General features: G+C 33.4%; 1 protein-coding gene across 7 annotated transcripts in view; it reads left to right on the top strand.

Moving 5' to 3' along the window:
• Ralyl (RALY RNA binding protein like) overlaps positions 1-20,383 on the top strand; it is a 758,034-nt gene that overhangs the window by 480,112 nt on the left and 257,539 nt on the right. The window contains exon 1 of one of the 7 annotated variants that reach the window (XM_048420265.3): positions 12,146-12,300. The exons of the other annotated variants lie outside the window; for them this stretch is intronic. Coding sequence (XP_048276222.1) covers positions 12,264-12,300 — 37 coding nt within the window. The 5' untranslated portion in view covers positions 12,146-12,263. Of the gene's footprint in view, positions 1-12,145; positions 12,301-20,383 lie in introns of those variants that run through there. 7 annotated transcript variants of the gene reach the window in all.

Here is a 20,383-nt window from a genome sequence, read left to right on the forward strand (position 1 = left end):
ACTAGATGGCAGGAAATAAACAAATTGAGAGCTGAAATCAACAAAATAGAAACAAAAAAAACAATACAGAGAATCAATGAAGCAAAAAGTTGGTTTTTTGAGAAAATCAACAAAATAGACAAACCTTTATTCAAACTACCCAAAAGGTAAAGAGAGAATATCCAAATTAACAAAATCAGAAACGAAAAGGGGGACATAACAACAGACATGGAGGAAATACAGAGAATCATTGGGTCATATTTTGAAAACCTGTACTCCATAAAATTGGAAAACTTAAAGAAAATGGACAACTTTCTGGATAAATATCACTTACCAAAATTAAATCAATATCAGATAAACATATTAAGCACAGTCCTCTTTACCTAGATGTAGTTTCAGTAAAACATTAACTGCAGCAATTTAGAGATTCATGTAACACCCATCATAAATTAAATTTCTGTTTAGCTTCTGTGGGATGTGATTTTTAAATCTGGTACAGTATATATTAACCTGCTGCATGAATTAATGTGGGCATAAAGTCATAGTTACTAATTATTACTTTCTTAGAAAGTAATGGGCAATTGTTAGGAAAATGATAGCAGATAAAGCATCAGAAAAGATTGTCAACATTAGTTGTTGGATCTGGGTAATGTCTTATTATGATGTTCTTGTTTCAACATTTTCCTTCAAACTGCAACCATTCTCATTAACAACTCTGACCAACTGTGGCTTTTTCCTGACCTCTGTTCCACTCTTACATTCCTTCTGAAAGATGAGAAAACATGTAAATCTCAAGAACTGTAATTTTAGACTCCTATCAGACCAAAATCTACTTTCAGAAAACCTATTTGTGATTATATAGAAACAACCATTCATGTCATCATTGCTTAGTATCTGTATTCCTTATGAGAATAAGGGCCACATAAACAATCGCTTCTGATTTTGACCATGGTTACATTAACCATTTGGTATGATTTAAGTGCACTAATTTGAATATATAAAATATTTAAATCTTATTTACTTTTAAAGGATATTTTATATAAAATTCTAAATTAATTAAAAATTTATGAATTTTATTAGGTTTAGATTAATCTCAGCAAGGTGGGAACAAGGTGCTTATAATACTGGAGAAGATACAACATCAAAACAAGAATATTTCAGCACAAATACATTTTATTAAGTCAAGCTAATAACTTGGCTCTTGAGCAAGTCTAAGCTCAAAACTTGGCTTCTCTCTTGTAGCTATATTATTTTTTACAAAAAATACTTTAAATGATCTCAGAAAAAGTATTTTTAACTGAATTATCACATTGTCACATATTTTATTTCAGTTTGTGCTGTGGGAGTAATATAATGACTCATTTAATATTTACTATATACTTTGGGTGACTTTCCAAAGCCTCACAGGTTGTCATTTAAAGAAAACTTAAACATAGTTTTCACTATATTAAAGAAAAGTATCGGCGAATCAATCCCACACCAGTTATGTTTTAAGGGGTTATTTATTTTGGGGGGTAAAACTTACATACACCATAAACCGTCAGGAAGGGAGCCTAATCGCAGGAGCTGGGAGCAGGAGCCAGGAGCAAGCACCGGAACCAAGAGCCGGAACAAAGACAGCCTGATCCGGATCTGCTTCTCTTTTTAAAAGAGAAATATACCACGCCCCAGTGGGCTGGTATTTCAGCAGCTATTAGCTGATGGAGCGGAAGTCGCTCCCCGCTGCCCTGTGGGCTCGTATTTCAGTGACTATTGGTTGAGGCAGCGGAAGTTACTCCCACAACACCGCCCCCTTTTGTTTAAGTATGAGAGTTCTAAGCCTACTACGAAATTATATACAGTAAGTACAAACCTACACAATTATATACAATAAATACAAATATCCTATTCTAACTAGCTTAAGTCTTGTATAAGAAATAACTAGGACTTGATTATAACTTTAAATTTTCTTTTGGTCCCCATAAGATCATCAGCGCCCCCAACCAGCAGGAAGTAGCCTGAAATACTATGCCCACATTCCCAACAAATGGACTATGGGTATTTTCCTTTGTTTAAAAAAAAAAGAGGGAAATGGTGTGGGAGAATTGTCTGTATTCTGTCAATCATATTTTAATAAAGTGCTGATTGGCCAGGCAGGAAGTATAGGCGGGTCAACCAGACGGGAAGTAGAGGCGGGGCAATGAGAATAGGATAAGGCTAGGGAGGAGAGAGCTCCCTCAGCCACTCCTGCGCAGATCACTGAAGAAGCAACATTAAGCTGCCCCTGCTGGAAAAGGTACTGAGCCATTATGGCTAACATAGATAATGATAATGGATTAATATAAGTTACAAGGACTAATAAGAAGCCTGACCCAATGGGCCAATCAGTTCATAACCTAATGGAGTCCTGTGTGTAATTTCTCTTTGGGATTTGCCGACTGTTGGGGTACCGGGCGGGACAGAAGCCCCAACAAGCCGGCCCCCGTCATGTTACAGAAAAGTTTTGAAATTGCAATTTTAGTCTTTCTTCCTCTCATAGTTCTTTTCCCTGTATAAAAGGGCATTCAATTAATCATCTAAAATTGGTTTTATTATGGTGAGGGAATATTGAATTGCATATACATCTTTACTGGTCACATACTGCTGTACTGGTAATGGCAAATGCAGAGTTTATTCAAATAGTTGTCTTTGAAGCACATATGTGAGGTTAGGGATTATCCAGGTTGTACTAAACTCCTTGGTAGACAATAAATAAATAAGTAGATAGATATAGAGATAAATAAAGGGAAGAAAAAAAGGGAAGAAGTACACACATATGAAAATTGGAAATGAATTCCTAAAGTACCTTTAAATACCTTCAGACATTATTTCTAAATATTTATTATATTTAACTGAAGTAGCTCATCAATTTAACAATTATAACTAAGTATCAATAGGAAAGGAATTTGCAGACAGGATTGCTATACAGATTTCTTTTATATCAATAACATTACTATACACATTTTACAATGATATTGTTTAGAATTTATGAGTAAAATTTTCATAGTAACATTAGAAATGATAGAACATTTAATATAATCTATACATTGAAATTAATATTTAGTTAACATTATTAAAACTTCTCCTTGAAAGTTTCTTTTTTTTTACAATTAATGCTCTTTAAAGGAGGTATGTCATTGCCTTCAGTTCTGTTGACACTAGTAAGTTGACCTTTCTCCAATAAACTTTCCCCAGAAATGCAGTGTTTCAGCAGGAAATTAAGGGGTGTGAAAGTTATTGAGTGGTAAAAAAGAATTAAATTCATGACAAACATTTATAAAACTTCCAAAGATTTTTAATGTATATATTGTAATTGATCTTGACATTTAGTAGTTTTAGTATTATAATTGCTTCATTTCCTCCATTTTCTCTAATTACGCTTTCTTCTATTCGAATCCTTCAATATACACTTCCTTGATCTCTTTCAAACACATGAGCTCTTCTTAATCAATGACATGTGTGTGCATGTGCATTTGTATATATATTCTGTACTTAAGATATGTACATTCCTATTTACCTTCAAAGTTTGTATGTAGGCAACTTTATGTTTCTGTTCAAAGTTGAACACTGGTCATTGAGTAAACAATTGCTTTGATTTTGCCTGAAGATATTTCTTCTATTGCAGCATTGCTTAGTTGCCTGTTGTGTTTGTGTATGGTTGAGCCTTCTGATATTTTACTTGTTCACTTCAGCATGTCTATTGTTGTTATCTTTCTTCACCTCATGTTTGAACATCTATAGTTTATGGATCTATCTTCTGATATTCCGAGGCGACACAATCTCACTGCCAACTCCCCTGTCTTCTGTTTGTTACGGTCCTTTTACTCCTTCTGTGACGGTTATGGAGCCTTAAGTACAGGAGCTGTTTGAAAATGTAGGCATAGGGACTGTGTTTTTTGATTGGTTGTGGTTGTCTGTAGTGATTTCCATGTGCTGCAAACTGAAATTTCCTTGATGAAGTGCCAGTGCTACACTTAGCTTTGGGCATAAGTGCAGATATTTAGATTGTAGTCAGGGATTGTGCTGTTTTAGTAAGTGCTGATTGTAGGTTCTTAACTTTACTGGTCCTTTCTAGTTGGCTATAATTCCAGTATTAGACAAGATTTCCCTCTTTCTGATCAGCTTTTAAGTCCTGCAAGAGAGATGCCAGGTACTGCCAAAGTATGTGTGCCATTACTGAACCTTTAGAGTAATTTTACCAATTTGGTCCTTGATATAATTATAGGCTTCATAACTAAGTAGGTTTGATAGATTTTGAGCCTTGAGTGGGATTTATTAATACCCAAACCAACTTTTCAAAATGATGTAAGAACATGTCTGTATATATATGGAACTTTCAGGCCTTCCTTTTCTTTTTTTAACAGGAAACTTTCTCTGCATTATCCTAACTTATATAATACCTATTGCTGAAGAACATTAATCACTTTAATTTAAATATATAATTTCAGTAGGATTTATGAGTTGGTTGTTACCAATTTTATTATTGGTTTTATCTTTAAAATTATAGTATTTGAACTCATTATTAGATCCATTTGGAATCTGGAGACAAGCAATTGTCAGAATATGTTTCATATTGACAACCAATAGAACAGATTTGTTTCTTATTTTCTAAAACTTTGAAATAAAGATATTAGTCTTTAATAATTTGAACAAAGGAAAATATTTGATAGTATCTTATTTCCTCTTTTCTGAATTTGGCTTCATCAGCATTAGTATATCAATAGATAGGAAGTTATTTTCTATATGAGGTACAGCCTCTGTGGTTCAGAACCTTACCTAGTTCTGTTTTTTGCAAGTTTTGTTAACTTGACTCTTGACTGTCATTCCCTTTTTCTGTAAATGTGATAATAAGCCCTACCCCATGGAGGGCTTAAGATTAGTGTAATTGTTATGCCAAGATCCACAAAGTCCCCTCAAAACCAACAAGGAAACTGAGTCCCACATGTAAAAGCAAAGAACCTTCATTTTATGAAAGTTTGCAAATTCGGTTTCTCCGCATGTCCATCGTATTGGAATAAAGGGAGAATCGAGAGTTCAGTTAGAGTTGGGTTTTCATATTAGTAAAGGTGGAGCTGAGGGGTTTCTAAGGTTCAGGACCCCTGATTGGCTGACATTTCTAGGGGTGTCCTGGTGAGTGTGCTGGCAGGTGATCCTATCTACAACGGTTGAAACGTTTGGCATTTCCTTTGGATGGTCTGTTCTTGGGTGGTGCTCAAGTAATCTAGTTTGTGATTCTTTTTGAAACCAGACATTGCTTCAGGGTAAACTACTGAAACTCAGGCCTCCACTAAACTTATCGATGCTGAGTGCTACTATGGCAGGTGATAATGGTTGAAAGTAAAGAACTTCCTTTGTGTGGTCTGTTTCTATTTAGCTTATTGTGGCTGGCTCCTACAATAATAAAAATATTGTCTTTAACAAAATGTAAATATTTCCTGGTTGTGATTTCATTATGATTCTGAAACCAAACAATGAATTATTTTTAATTAAAATATCTCATATACACTTAATCCAGCTCTTACAGTAAAAGCTTATATCTGTGTACTATAAGGATGATGACAGAAAATTATAACTTATGTGATCTGAACCATGATTAAGTATGCCTTTAAAGCAAAGAATACAAGTCTTTATACAGACAAGTGCTGAATCCTGTAGCTCATCTATTTTCTGCATTATATATTTGTTCCCTCACTCATAACAATAAAAATATGATACAAATTACACCCATATATTGCACATACACAAAAAGTAGAAATTTATGTTAACTTCTCCCTTGGTTTCCAGAAGGAATTGAATCTAGGTCTCCCTGTGCATACCAAGGTCTTTGAAATTCGCATTCCTCACACAAAATGACAAAATGTTTACATATGTGTGAGCTTATTTCCTGCATGCTTTAAATTGTCTCCATATAACCTAGAAAAACATATTAAAATGTAAATTTTATTTAAAGATTTTAAGATTTATATGTTTAAAAATTAATGGCAAGGATATCATCTGGGAATAGCAAGGAAACTCAGAATGGAGAAGTGCCCTCAAGCCTAAAGACTTGAATTTCATCCTTAGAATCCACATGATACCTAACTTTACAAGTTATCTTCTGACCTCCACATGTGCACAATAGTATAAACCACACATGATAATAAATAAAAACATTAAATTTTTAAGAGAATACATTTTATGCGTTTTCATTTCTAATATAATTTCTTTTTCAAATATAACTTATCCAGAGTGTATTCAATTTGCAGACTTTTGAACTTAGAAATAGTGAAGGCTGACAGTAGATAAAACACAAGACAGGGTCAATCTAAATTAAAAAAAAAATAAGAAGCTTGATCATGCTTAGAAAGAAGAAAGTCCAGAAAAGCTGCTTGACTTAGTGCAGTAGAAATATATTTATCAGAATTTCAGAGGCCTTTAAGTACAAAATCAAGGTCCTGAACAGTTCAGCACCATGGTGAAAGATATTTTATTCTAGTTCAAGTTGTGTGTCTTCACCTGATCTAAAGGGAAAGGATTTCACCACAAATTCTTATCCAAAATACCATCATCATGAACATTATGCTTCAAAATATGACTTGGGTAGAAAGTCACAAAATTGGAAAATAATTAGAAATATTCTTCAGCAACAGATGTTTTTACTGTTTTCATATATTCATGGGTTCAAATTTTTTCTTTTTTTGAGACAATGTTTTCTGTGTAGTCCTAACTGTCGTGGAACTCACTTTATAGACTAGATTGGTCTAAAATTCAAACATTCACCTGCCTTTGTCTTGTGAGTGCTAGGATTAAAGATGTGTACCATTTCAAAGCTGTGAGTTAATTCATTTCAAATAATAGAACTTTAATTAGTTTGTCACCTTAAAGGGACTTGTGCTTCTTTGAGTCTAGGATTACACCTTTACTATATGAGAAAAACTGTCAATTCTTAAAATTACATTTAAAAGAAATAAATATTTATTCAAATAAAGCTTATTTATTTCATATTGTAATAACATTATTTAATAAATTTTCAAATATACATGATACACATACATATTATCTTCTTCAAATTATTTGTTGCTTATTAAATATGTGGGTATATTCAAAGGATGATGTTAGAAGATACATTTTTACTACTCTTCAAATGCTGCAAATTAATCCAAATATAAAGAAAAATGATAATCTGAGTCTGGATAATTAAATATAAGATTAAAAAAAGAGATAAAGCTTAATAAAATTGCCTCGGAAGCATACAAGGAGAGGAAAGCAACAGTAAGGAAGAAAGGCTCAGGAATGAGATTCACGTAAAATAAGATCGAATGTATAATGAGTTACAAAGAAGATGTAATTTAGCTTTGTTTAATATTTGTAAAAATTCAATACTTCAAAAACTTAATGATTTCAAAGACTCCTTTGATATTAGAGAGCAAGGGACTGAAAAAAGTCCAAATAAGTGAAGAAAGACTTTACAAAATCCAATTATATTTTTTTCTAAAAACAAAAGAAAGCCTTTTCCAGATGAACTTAAAATTTTAATAATATAAGAAACAACTAAGGAATAAAGACTTGATTTGCTTTCTTATTTCACTTCAACCACAGTCAGAGATAAAAGAAGTTCATTCTGAAAATTAGTATTATTTGAGTCAATATTACAGATGAAAACTACAAATGAACTTGAGGTAGTTTTACATCTCCTCCTTTAAAAACAAAAGCAGTGATTAACTTAGTATAGAAAAGAAAATGATGTTCTAGATGATATGGCATGAAATTGATATTAAGGGAATATCTACTGGATATGTATGCATATATGTATACATGTGTATATATATTTATATTATCAACTATCAGAACAGTTGATTTCTCATGAATAGACATGAATCCAATACCAAGATACTTTGCTAAGATTTCAAGTAACTTTTTATATATCTGTGAAAGGATATAGATATTTTCATGTATTTCAGTTCTTGAAAATGCAGATTAAATATAATGTAGCAGGCACCTGGAACAGATATAATGTTGGTCTCAATGGCTAACATAAACTGTATTTCCAGAGAGACAGTTCAAGAAAGAAAGGGCATGTCAGATTTAAGAAGAGTGGTACCACAGGGCCAGCTGGCATGATGATGAAGGAAAACCAAAGAATATGTTCTTGGCATCCCTTAAAACCAAGGTTAGTAATGGGTAGCTGCTCAAACTGGAGAAGTTCCAAATAGAGAAGAATTAAGATATAAATAACCCATGACACTTAAGAAAAATCATTTCGAAGACTGTTTTCCAGAGGAAGTGTTCAGTGATAGCCTGAAAAGCCCCAATTTTAAATCCCTGCTGGGAGTCCATGATCCAAGTTGCTTGAGGTAATCAACCCCACTCTCACTGAGTTTTTCCATCAACAGTTCCTAAGTGATACCAGTTGTGCTCCAACCGCCTACTCAAAGGTCTTGATGGCATAGCATTATATCATTACAACTTTCATATTTATTTCAAGATGTCTGGGTATCACTCTGTTTGACTTGTGTCAAGATAAAATTCTTAGAACTTCCAATGTTTTGAATTTCATAGAATCCTTAGGGAAAATCACCTTTTAATATTCTGCGACATATAAAGATTTAGAGTTTGCTAATAATCTAGCTTTTCTTCCATGCTCAATAGCAATTAGCAAAGGCTGGAAAAATGAAAGTAATAACTTAAAAACAAATACTAATAGATCAGGAGGCTTTCAAGTTTGGAGCCAGAGCTGATTTGGTTGTGACAGCAAATCTTCTTAGCTATGATGAAATGGTGAGTTTCTCCTTGTACCATATATAAATATATGGATTTTGTATAATCTCACTTCTTTCCTACATAGCTTCTGATAATATCCCTTCTACTCTACAATGCATGATGTATTCGACTGTCTGCAAAGAACATCCAGTCAGATTTGAAACAGGGTCATGTGCTTTATTGTCTGTGCACCTTAACCTGAGTCACAATTTTCGGAAATGTTAAGTGAGAATGAGGGTGACAATCAAAAAAGTAGAGTCTGTAATAGAAATACAAACTTTAGGCCGGGCAGTGGTGGTACATGCCTTTAATCCTAGCATTCTTGAGGTAGAGACAAGCAGATCTCTGTGAGTTAAAGGCCAGTCTGATCTATAAGAGATAGTTCCAGGACAGGCTTCAAAGCTATACAGAATCGCTGTCTTTAAAACAACAAAAACAGCAGCAACAAAAATAATAACATAAAAAAGAAAAAGAAATACATAATTCAGAGGGCAGTTTTTAGTATATAGTATATAGGGCAGTATAGTATATAGTATATAGTATATAGTATATAGTATATAGTATATAGTATATAGTATATAGTATATAGTATATAGTATATAGTATAAGAAACAGTGACACTGTTTCTTAGTGTCAGCTCCTACTCAGCCAGATAGCATTCACCCTCAGTGAAGATCTTCATGAAGCCTGGTGTCCTTGTTTTCTGTGCCTTTCCAGGTTTCCAGAGGGCCCTTCAACAAAGAACCCCAGAAATCACTCATAGCAATTCTACTCCCCAGATTTAATTCTTATAGATATAGTTTCCAATAGACTTTCTATCAGGTGGGCAGTGGGCTTCTTACCTTGCTATGGAAGTCTTCTTGCTTCCAAATCTGGAATCTAGGCAACAGAAAAGCTTGAAAAAATATATGTTTGTCTCAAAGATGCATTCTCTGTTTCTCTGTGTATTCATCTCTCTCCGTATCACACACACAGACACACACAGACACACAGACACACACACACACACACACACATACACAAAGAGTCTTTTAGAAGACTAAATGCTCTGATTTCCATCTGACTTTCTGTCCCCTGCTTCTTATAACTATGCCAAAGTGGATGTTTATTGTTTCTTTCTTCTCAAGTATATCTGAAGTGCCCAATTCCTATAGTCAAAGCCTTCTAAAATTCAAGCCATCAATCTCAACAATAAAATTCAAGGCTGTAGGAACTATATTTTCCTATGTGAGCAAAGTAACATTAGAAAGGATTGACAAGACGCAGTCCCTCTATGCAGTCTGAGAAAGTCAATGATGCTGCAAATATTGCCTGATAAGGGATGTCAATCCTAGGTAAGTACACGACAGACAATTTACTTTAATAGCTGTGATGATGGCAGGATGAGTTGCTGTTCATATATGATAAACCTACATAAATTGTGTGGTCTTTATAAACATGTTCATGCTTGAGTAATGATTGAGAATGGAGAACTAATTTTGTACAGAGAGGAAATGCATAATTTTATTATTTATAATCCCTTAACAATGCTGGGATTACAGACATCTGTGTTTTTATAACATTAGTCTATTACTACTTAATAACCATTAACTCTCTTTTTCTCCATACCATGCACATATTGGGAAAGTATTTTCTAATCTTGCTGGATTAAAACAGTCTTTATGGTCTGTCATCTACATGATATTGTATCTAAGAAAGGAGTAATGACTTTTGTACAGGACTCACTGTCTACTAGATATGAGTTTGTTTCAGTAGAGCAAAGTTGTAACTTCATAGCTCTAAGTATAAATAATTTAATACAAGAAGAGAACATTAAATTTAGCCAAGGAAACACAATATAGATATGAAGAAGTAAGTGTTTGAATTAATAAAGTCACTACATATATGTTTGCCTATTTTAGGACTTTATGGATAATTTATAATTATATGGACTTTATAATTTATTAAAATTTATATATTATGCAAGTAATGTTGAGATTCTCTGTGGCAGTTGCTAGTCTGAACTCTTGATATTCTTTGCTAAAGAAAATAAAGTTATGTAATGAGGAACGAAAGTGTCAATAGAAAAGAAAAAGTGGATGATCACGATTACAGGTGATTGCTAAATTTTAATGAGAAAACTAATCAGAAGGAATAGTTATGCAACACATGCTAAACTATACAAGAATACCTAAGTAGGGGACGACTGCAACTTTTCTTTGAAAGGAGATGCAATGCTGTGATCTCTAGCATCCTTACTGAAGAGTGCAGTTATTCAAACGTGGAGGATGTATAAAATATTGAAAACTATTGGATGACATTCATGACATCTCTAATTATGGAATACAATAATTACTATAGTATAAAATTATCTTTACACTCAAATCATCCATCTATTGAAGCTCAGAACTATGCTTTCTCTGACTACCAATTCTAACTAAAAAAGAATTTTGATAGCCGAACATGACCACCTCTGCTACTCTGAGGGAATGGTAGCTTAACATATAATCTAGATGTCTTACTATCTACAACTGCTCCACTGTTGTGTGTGGGTGTTCCTGGACTGGAAATAGAGAAAAAGAAAAAGAAAGAATGAAAATACTTGAGAGTGACGTTACAACCCCTAACACTCAAGAGTATCTGGGTCGGGCACAATGTGTGAGTTGGGTGCCCAATATTCTTCTCTGAATAGAGTATGGGCACCTAACATGTCTTTGAATCTGAAGTCAAAGTTTCCATCCTCTCCTTCTGGAAATCGCGAAACATGTTTAGGTAAGGTTTCACCTCAGTATTGTGAAAGTAAGGGACTAAGTACTGAAATGAGGTTGCAGGTGGATGGAAGGTTCTAGAAAAACTTTCTGTGAGAAGCAGCAAAGTGCCTAGCATGGGTTAGGTACTCTCTCAGTTAGAGGTCCAACTGTGTACCCTCCTTTTTGGTTTAAATGCTAAGCATGCAGTTCTGCTTTGCTGTCAAAGTGCATACTGGTTCAGGAAATCGACAACATGGTAAGTAATAACTGTTTCAGTAATTAAATATACAAAATTTATGAGGGGCAGAAAAGAAAAAATTAAGTAGAATTTCATAACAAGATTCAAAATTCAGTACTTTGGAGTGACCAAAGGTTCTGTATACTCATAGGATACTTTTTTAATATTTGAAAATACCAAACAAGAATCTTCATGCTTTACACTTTAATTTTTAGCTTTACTGTTCCTGCTAACTGCATGAATCTCTTCTTAATTCAACTTTGCTTTGAGCACACCACTTTAATAGTCTAGATCTTATTAGAGAACTTAGAAATAATGATAGGGAGGGTTAAAAAATTATCATATTTTCTGATAAATTTGCATTGGACAGAGTGGTTACAGGCAGTGGCACATCCCTGTAATTTTACGAGAATGGTATTGCCCTGGCTTTCACTATGTGATTGCTGGTTACCTTCTGTCAGCGAACAACAGCCTCACTGCAAAGCCGGAGCAGAACCCGTCCCTTTGTCTCCGTGATCAAATCAATTACTTCTTAGAAAGTCGGCATTTCCTTTTTCAGAATGACCATGTACAGGAGCAAACGCAGACATCAGAGATGTAAGTAGATGCTGACCCAACTTTTTCTTGTGACTGTGGTATGAAAAATATACTTGATTTTTTCAAAGACTAATCATGACTCCTTCCGAGAGATGCTGGTGTTGAGAAAGATCCTGTAACTCTTTTAACCCTAACCTTTGTCTTTATTGCTGTTACAAGCTTGAAAGATGTTAGGAGAGAGGGGATAATTTGCTTGTTACTATGGTAACCCTTTAGAAGGTTTACAAAATCAACAGAGAAACAGATCCAATGCAGTTTCAGCCTAGCTCAGCAGCCTTCATTCATACAGAGTGCTGGACAGCTCTTCCCTTCTCTATGAGTGATAGATTTTTTCTTTCTTGGAAGTCTATTGAAAGGTTTGGGAAGCCAGTGTAAAACTTCTATTCATGTCTCCAGTTTCAATTATAAAATCTCAAGGGAAAGAAAGTAGTACAGAATAGATGAGGGATACTTAATTGTGAACAGCAAGGTGATTATTTAACAGTCTTCACTGACAAACTTCTTGGTCCAGAGCATGTTTGTAGCATAATTCACAATGGACTCCATTTCAAAGGGTTAAAAGGAGGCATCTGGAATCCTGCTAGAAGAGCTGATTCTCACTTAAAAGGAATGAAGGCAAGTACACGACACAGATGATTATGGAGCCCCAAACCCTCAGGATTTAGCTGAGAATAAAAGACTGACAATAAAACTGTCTCATGACAAATATACTTCCACGAAAACCTTCCCAATGGCATCTTTCTCTAGTAAGTCAAACTTTTACACTTTATCTGTTCCGTTGTGCAAAGTAAATATAACCAGTGGCTCCAAATGGCCTGTCACTGACTCTATTTACCATTCCACACAGTTATTAGCAACTTTTTTTTTAGTCTAATCATGCTTTCTCATTTTTCATTAAAGTATGTTAAGATGTTATTTAAAAAGCAGAAAGATTATCAGTAGCAATTCATCTGTCAAAACTGAAAAGCCTGTTAGAAATAAAAGGTTGTATCTCATTATTTATTATTTATTTTAATAAGAACTAACAATGCCCCTATTTGGTGAAGTTTCATGAACCATACAAACCTCTCAGGGCTGGAGTTATCAGCTTGATACTAGCTCTTTCTTATTATTAAGTATAATATTGGAATCTGATATATTGTCTTTATTAAAAATGATTGGAAAAGTCTACAGATATATTGTTGATTAATATCCTTGTGATTTCCTCCTATAGAAATGAATCTGAATTTTGCGTATGTTTGAAACCCATCTCTTATCTCTACTCCGGAGTCTTTTATACAGACTCTCATTTTTCCCCTTGAGGGTAATCATCGCCTTAATGCACACAAAAAATAAACTATTCACAGAAAAATCACACTCAATCTTTCTCCCACTAAAATGTGCTTGATGAAGCCTGCGATTAAGCAGCAGGAAGAAATTGTGAATTACAGGAGACAAAACAGGAGATGTATAATTATACAGGAATGAACACAGTAGGGTGAATCAAAATGCTCTAGCTTAAAAATGCTTAAGGTGTTTCTTATGTTCAATTGTATCAGTTAGAAGCCTTATGGTCTAATAACTATTTCTATTTACTAATAATATAAAAAATAAGACACTATGGATATAATAAAATTAAAGTGTATAAAAGCCTGGCAATAAAAGCTAATAGAATCCTTAAATGAATTTCTATCTTGCACAAATAGTATTTTTAAGAGAAGAATGTAATATGATTATTTTTCAACAAATGAGTATAGAAAGTGTCTAAATCACCATGTAACTAACTTTCTGAACATATCTTTTCCTCATGTCATTTATGTGTGTGCTTGATCATGGAAAAAGTATTATGTTCTCCTAAGGTAATTGCATTTCAATTAAGGAAATAATTGCACACTTAACAAAATTTCATCGTGGGTAGAAAACAGTGCACTCTTGTGGTTCTCATTTAAAAGAAAATCGTTCATAAACCATTCTCATTTCCTAAAGATTTCATAAATTTTTCTCAGAAAAATAGCAAAACCTATTTTGAATGAAGTCAGCAAGAAGAACGGAAGGTGCACCTCACTGTGTCAACGCTTAAAACACCTGGGTGAGCAAAGAAACTTGTGTGATAGAATTTAAAATATATTTTTCATTAAACCTTTGAAGATCCATCTGGGATTTTTAAGTCAATCCCTCACTCACATCTGGTTTAGCTAGTTATAGTTTTTGCATAAGAGAGGTGGCTAAAGCACCTCTCTCCTTGATTCTGGTGAGCAATTCTGCTGGAAAATGCTCACCCTCAGTGCTCCCTCGATGAAGTCAACTTCTTACTGCACAAATGTAAACCAGCTCTCAGATACATGATTTGCTGAGTGGTTTTGAAAATATTTGCATGTATCAATGTTGATTTTTGTGGTAGTCAAACAGATCATTTTAATGAATTCTATTACTCAGTATCTATTTTTTAAAAAAATAGTTTGCCTGTGAAACTGTAATTAATACATATGGCTTTTAACCTTTATGTTTCATATAATTTTCTCATATTTTAAAAAATATTTATTAAAATTCACAATTTAAATTTTGAAAAACTCATACTATATATGAACAAGGAATACCTGTAACTCCTCTTACTGATACTCCGGGTAACCTTGAAAAAAATGTCTTGGGATCTTTTCAAACGAGATATAGAAATACTTAGAGGAACACAAGAGAAGAGCCCATCAGCGTGTTATAGAGAATGGTCAGAACAGAATAACCCTGCTCTTAAATATGTTACTTTTTATCTTTTCCTGACTTGGAACAGGTATTCATTTCCTTATTGTAAATAGAACATTTGGGTGGACTCACCCTTCTTATCCTTATACCATGTGTACTGGCTAACCCTTATCTGAAAGAAGAGAACCTCAACTGAGAAAATACACTGAGAAAATTCAGCTGTAAGGTATTTTTTAATCAGTGACAGATGGGGGAGGCCCCCACCCATGTTGGTGGTGCCAGGCCATGTGTTGTTGGCCATGGGTCCTATAAGGAAACAGAATGAACAATTCATGAAGAGCAAGTCAATAAGCAGCACACCTCCATGGCCTCTGCACCAGCTCCTGCCTCCAGGTTCTATCCCTGTTTCAGTTTCTTTAATAATGAACAGCAATAGATATTTGTAAGACAAACCCTTTCCTTCCCAACTTGCCATTGAATATGGTGTTTTGTCACAGCAATAGGATCCTTAATTAGGATACCATGGAATAAATGTTTGTGGTTTCCTTGAGAGCTAAATAACAACCATCACAGTTCTTTGTAAATAATTCTCCCCCATTATCTGTCACTTTGTCAGAGTGCAGTTTCTTCTGAAACTTGTAAATGAAGATCTTTTCCAAGGTGTCTTACACCATTACCTTCAGTTCCTCCACTTCATAGGCCTTGCATTGTCATTCTGATTTCATTCATTTGATGGTTATCCTTGACTAGAATGATGGTTCTGATCTTGTAGGCTTTAGATTCATGAGAGACCACAGAAAGACTACAAAGGGCTGGGCGGTGATTTCACATGCCTTTAATCCCAGCACTCAGGAGACAGAGGCAGGCAGATCTCTGTGAGTTCGAGGCCAGCCTGGTCTACAGAGATAGTTTCAGAAGTGGCTTCAAAGCTATAGAGAAACCCTGTTTCAAAAAACAAAAAAAAAAAAAAAGGAAGACTACTAAGGACCCTTGAATACATATGAAAGGACCCTTGAATACATATGAATGTTGGTTATTGTCTGCCACATGAAGAAAGATATATATGTATATGCCTATGAACATATATGTACATACACAATGCATGTATGTAACTATTTGAGTTCTAAAATAAATTTAAATAAAAATTAATGTATTTAAAAGATAATATTGGTACTATACATATGCCTATATATAAAATCAAAAAATTATACTGTAATTCATAAATACATATGGATACTTAATAAAAATACTTATAAAGTAGATAATAAATTTGTAGTTGCTATGAGTATCATATCTTTTATGTAAAAATACAACTATATCACAGGTACATATTCCATATCCAGTGTCCACAAATTTTCATATTCACAGAACTTAGAGAATTACTGAACTAGAAAATGAATACAGATATGCATAGTTATGGAATAGCCATCTTCTCACTACTTGTCTTCTGAAACTACCTGTGCATAATCTAATGTTTTTCAGACCAGCAGATCATACTTAAACCTGAATTGCACCCCCATTGCCTACCTTAGTCATCTCCCTATGGACCGATGACACCCATTTCCTGTTTCCATGCATTGACCATGTTTCTTCCTGTTGATTAAAGGTGCTCATTTACATTTGCATATGCAGACACCTCATCTGTTCAAAGTCACCCAAACTCTTATTTGTATTAGCTCTGCCTAAATTCCATGTAAACTTTTTCATTTTTCTTTTGATGATATCTTTTACTTTTATAGATGATTTCTTCTTCTTGTGCTTTATGTAAAAAATTATATCTTTATTTTACTCATCTTTTGTTTCTGTTGAGGTGTTTTCAAAATATTGGTGCTTCCTTAATGTTTTATTGTTCAGGGAAGTTCAATCATTCAAAGATTTGTATTTAAAATTTATTATTATTCAGACATCATTCTAGTATTAGGGCTACAGCAATGCATGGTATGGTGTTTGCTGGGCACTGGAAAATAATGTATAATAGTGTAGATCATATGATGTGAAAATATGATATGAAATGACAAAAAAACTTGGGAAAGTGAAATGATTTACTTGCTTTGTATGGTATAACTATAAAATGCCATACCAAGTAAAACAACATCTAAATCAGATAACTACAAGGATTCAGTGAGTAGTTCTACTTCTTTCCTTTGCATAGTTCCATGATGTATACAAGGATGTATGGGACAATGTAAGTGAAAATGTCCTGGGAAACTTGGGATAATTGAAGGACAGGGGATTTGTAAGTAAAATGAGAGAAAAAAAGAATTCAAATGTATCAGAAATATAGGACAAATAGAAAAACCTAAAAGCAAAGAATTTAATTTAGTGCATTTCACTTGTAATTGAATACAAACATATTGTATATCTACTAAAGTACTAAATACTTGTATTTGACTTTTGTGATACAACTTTCTAGAACATAGAAAAGAACCATGTTATTAAAAAATACCCCAACAATCATAGAAAGTTTTTTTTTAATCTTTGTTCTTCACAGTCAGTTGTAGATCACAAATATATTATTTTGTTAGCTACAATTTCTATTCTTCTAAATTTTATTCTTATTAATATATTTATTAATATATTTTAATATATTTGTTGGAATATTAACCTATCTATAAGGTCAATATTAGTAACTTGATAGAAGTGCTGTAAGGCATCTTGGTTACTAAAAGGGTCAAAGAAGCTGCTGCCAGTCTCAGGTCACACAGAACTGGTACCCTTTGTGTTCTGCTGTTATTAGAAACTGGATTGTTCCAACAGCCATTCCCATATTTATTGCTGCGTTAAGTTTTAGATTATCATAATTATTAGTGAAATTATTGATTATAATTTATCAAAATAAAAGGACTATTTAGAATATTTATTATTAGTAATGTCTCTCTAACTATAATTGATTAACTAGTAAATTATTAATTCTAAAATTATTAAATGTCTAAAACACTGATACTCTATTATACATCTAGTTAAGGATATCATCTATATTTTGTAATATGTTTATGATTATATTAATAGTTGATGGATTTGAGGTTTGACTGGTAAAAATCTCTCCAGAGGACACTGAAAAGCTCGATTCTTTATTTCTCTAGTATTGATGTTGTTGGAAATTTTGTTCTGACATCTGATTTTTCTATAGTTTCTTTTTTTCTTAGTATTACTTTATACCTGGTATGGATTGAGAAGCTGCAGCTTTATACATCCCTATATGGAAGTATAGAATTGATAAGGTCTTTTGAGCATACGCACTGGGACTGGAGTTGCTAACCTTGAGGTAGCAATGTACAAAGACTGATTGACAACCTCCATGATACAGATTGACCTTAAATGGAAATGCACATAGTCTGCCTCATGTTCAACCACAGGGTTTCTTTCACAGGCCTTAGTCAAAGTCTGGTTCTGCTTTAGTAATACAGATTTGTTCTTTGTCTCTTTCATTCTCTCTTCCTCCAGCCACTTCCTCCCTCCTTCCTCTTTCTCTCTTTTCTATATTCAACAATGCTTTTCATAAAACATTTTCACATTTGTAAGTTTTCTTCTTTCTATTATACAAAGACAAGTCAAACTTCACAGACAGCCTTCTTTTAATTTCCCATGGCTTAAAACTGTGCCCTATACCTTCTCCTGAATTTTCATAAAAAAAAATCATGATATTAGCTCTTCCCTCATGTGTTCAGGTAAAAGATATGAACTGAGTATCATTTATCTATTCAAGGAATGTTACAGTTAAAAATAATATGCTTGAGAATTACTAAGAACAAATTATATGTATGAAACAAACTAGGCACATAAAAAATTAAGATAGAAGATAAAGGCAGAAATCAACCCAAATCTTTAACAAGATATAGTCTATTATTCAGAAATATATTCTCATAACCCATGTTTATCTCTTTCTCTGTAGTTTTATTTTCTTTTTGCTGTTCATAAGCTTTTTAAAGGAAAATCAGAGAAAGCTCATCTGTCTTGTTTGCTTTTATTATCTGTATCTTGGTATCATGCTACAAATCTATAACTGAACATTGTCAAGAAATCTTAATTTTATTTTTTCTGGTAGTTTTACTAATTTATACCTTAAACTTTTTAATGCATTTCACATGATTTTTAAAAGATTAAATAATAAAAGTTCGAAGACATAAATACCTTATTTCATTCTTGGCACAAACTAAATTTTCAAAATTTTTTTTATTGAAGAAACCATTGTCTCTTCTTTTTGTGTTCTTGGCACCTTTGTCAAAATCAGTTAACTATACATATGTGGACTTACTTATGTGATAACTTTTCTGATGTACCTATATATACTTGCTTTCTAATCGTATCTCTAATTTCTTAATGTCAGAAATGTGTATGGAATTCAAGCATCTCATATTAAGATAAATAACCTAGTTGAGAAAAATGAGCAAAGGTAATTTCTAAAAGAAGACATGCATATAATCAATAAAGATATGTAAAAAGGTGCTGATCAAAAATAACAATGAAAGTGCAAGTTAAAACCATAATCAGATACGTAGTCAATGCTGTTACAGTGATAATTATCACAAAGATGAGGGGTAACAAATGGTGTGGAGAAAAATGTAAATTGTTACATCCCTTGAGGAAAACTGATTGAGGGTCTTTAAAAAAATGAAAAGCAGAACTACAAATAATCCACCAATTTCACTTTCAGATAAATATTAAAATATAAAACAAAAAAAGCTATCTCAGAAAGTTCTTTGTATCCCTTTATTATTTCAGATTCTTCACAATAGCAGAGATATCTACAAATCAGTGTTCATCAATATAAAATACACAAAGAAAAAATGTGATGTGTCCATAAAATAGAAGACTTCCTTACTTTAAAAATTGGTAAATTCTGTTATTTGGGATAATATGACAAAACCTGAAGGCCATTATGTTAAGTGAAACTGCATATGCCAAATATTGCATGATCTCAATCATATGTGGATTAAAAATTGTTAAACTTCCAGAATCAGAGATTAGTATGGTAGTTGCCAGATCATGCATAAGAGTCAATGAGAGGATGTCTGATGGTTTCTTGTCCTGTGATAAAACACTGTGGCCAAAAGTAACTTGAGGAAGAGAGTGTTTTTCTCAGCTCCGAACTCTCAGGTCATACTCCTGTGAGAGACATCAGGGTATGGACTCAGTGCAGGAACCTTGAAGCATAAATTAAATCTGAACCAAGGAGGGGTCCTTCTAACTGGCTCATTCCTCATGTCTTGTTCAGCCTGTTTTTTTATATACAACTCAGAAATTTGCATCTGCTGCCTGTGTATACATGCCTGCGAAAGTGTGGCACCATGCAGAGAAGGCAAAGACAGCTGTTATCAATCATTAATCAAGAAAACGACCCATGTGCTTGCCTACAGGCCAATCTTATGAAGTGATTTCTTTTTTTAGTTAAGATTCCTTCTTTACT

Source organism: Myodes glareolus, chromosome 16 (genome assembly GCF_982192425.1).
Source record: "Myodes glareolus chromosome 16, mMyoGla1.1, whole genome shotgun sequence".
Taxonomy (NCBI): Eukaryota; Metazoa; Chordata; class Mammalia; order Rodentia; family Cricetidae; genus Myodes; species Myodes glareolus.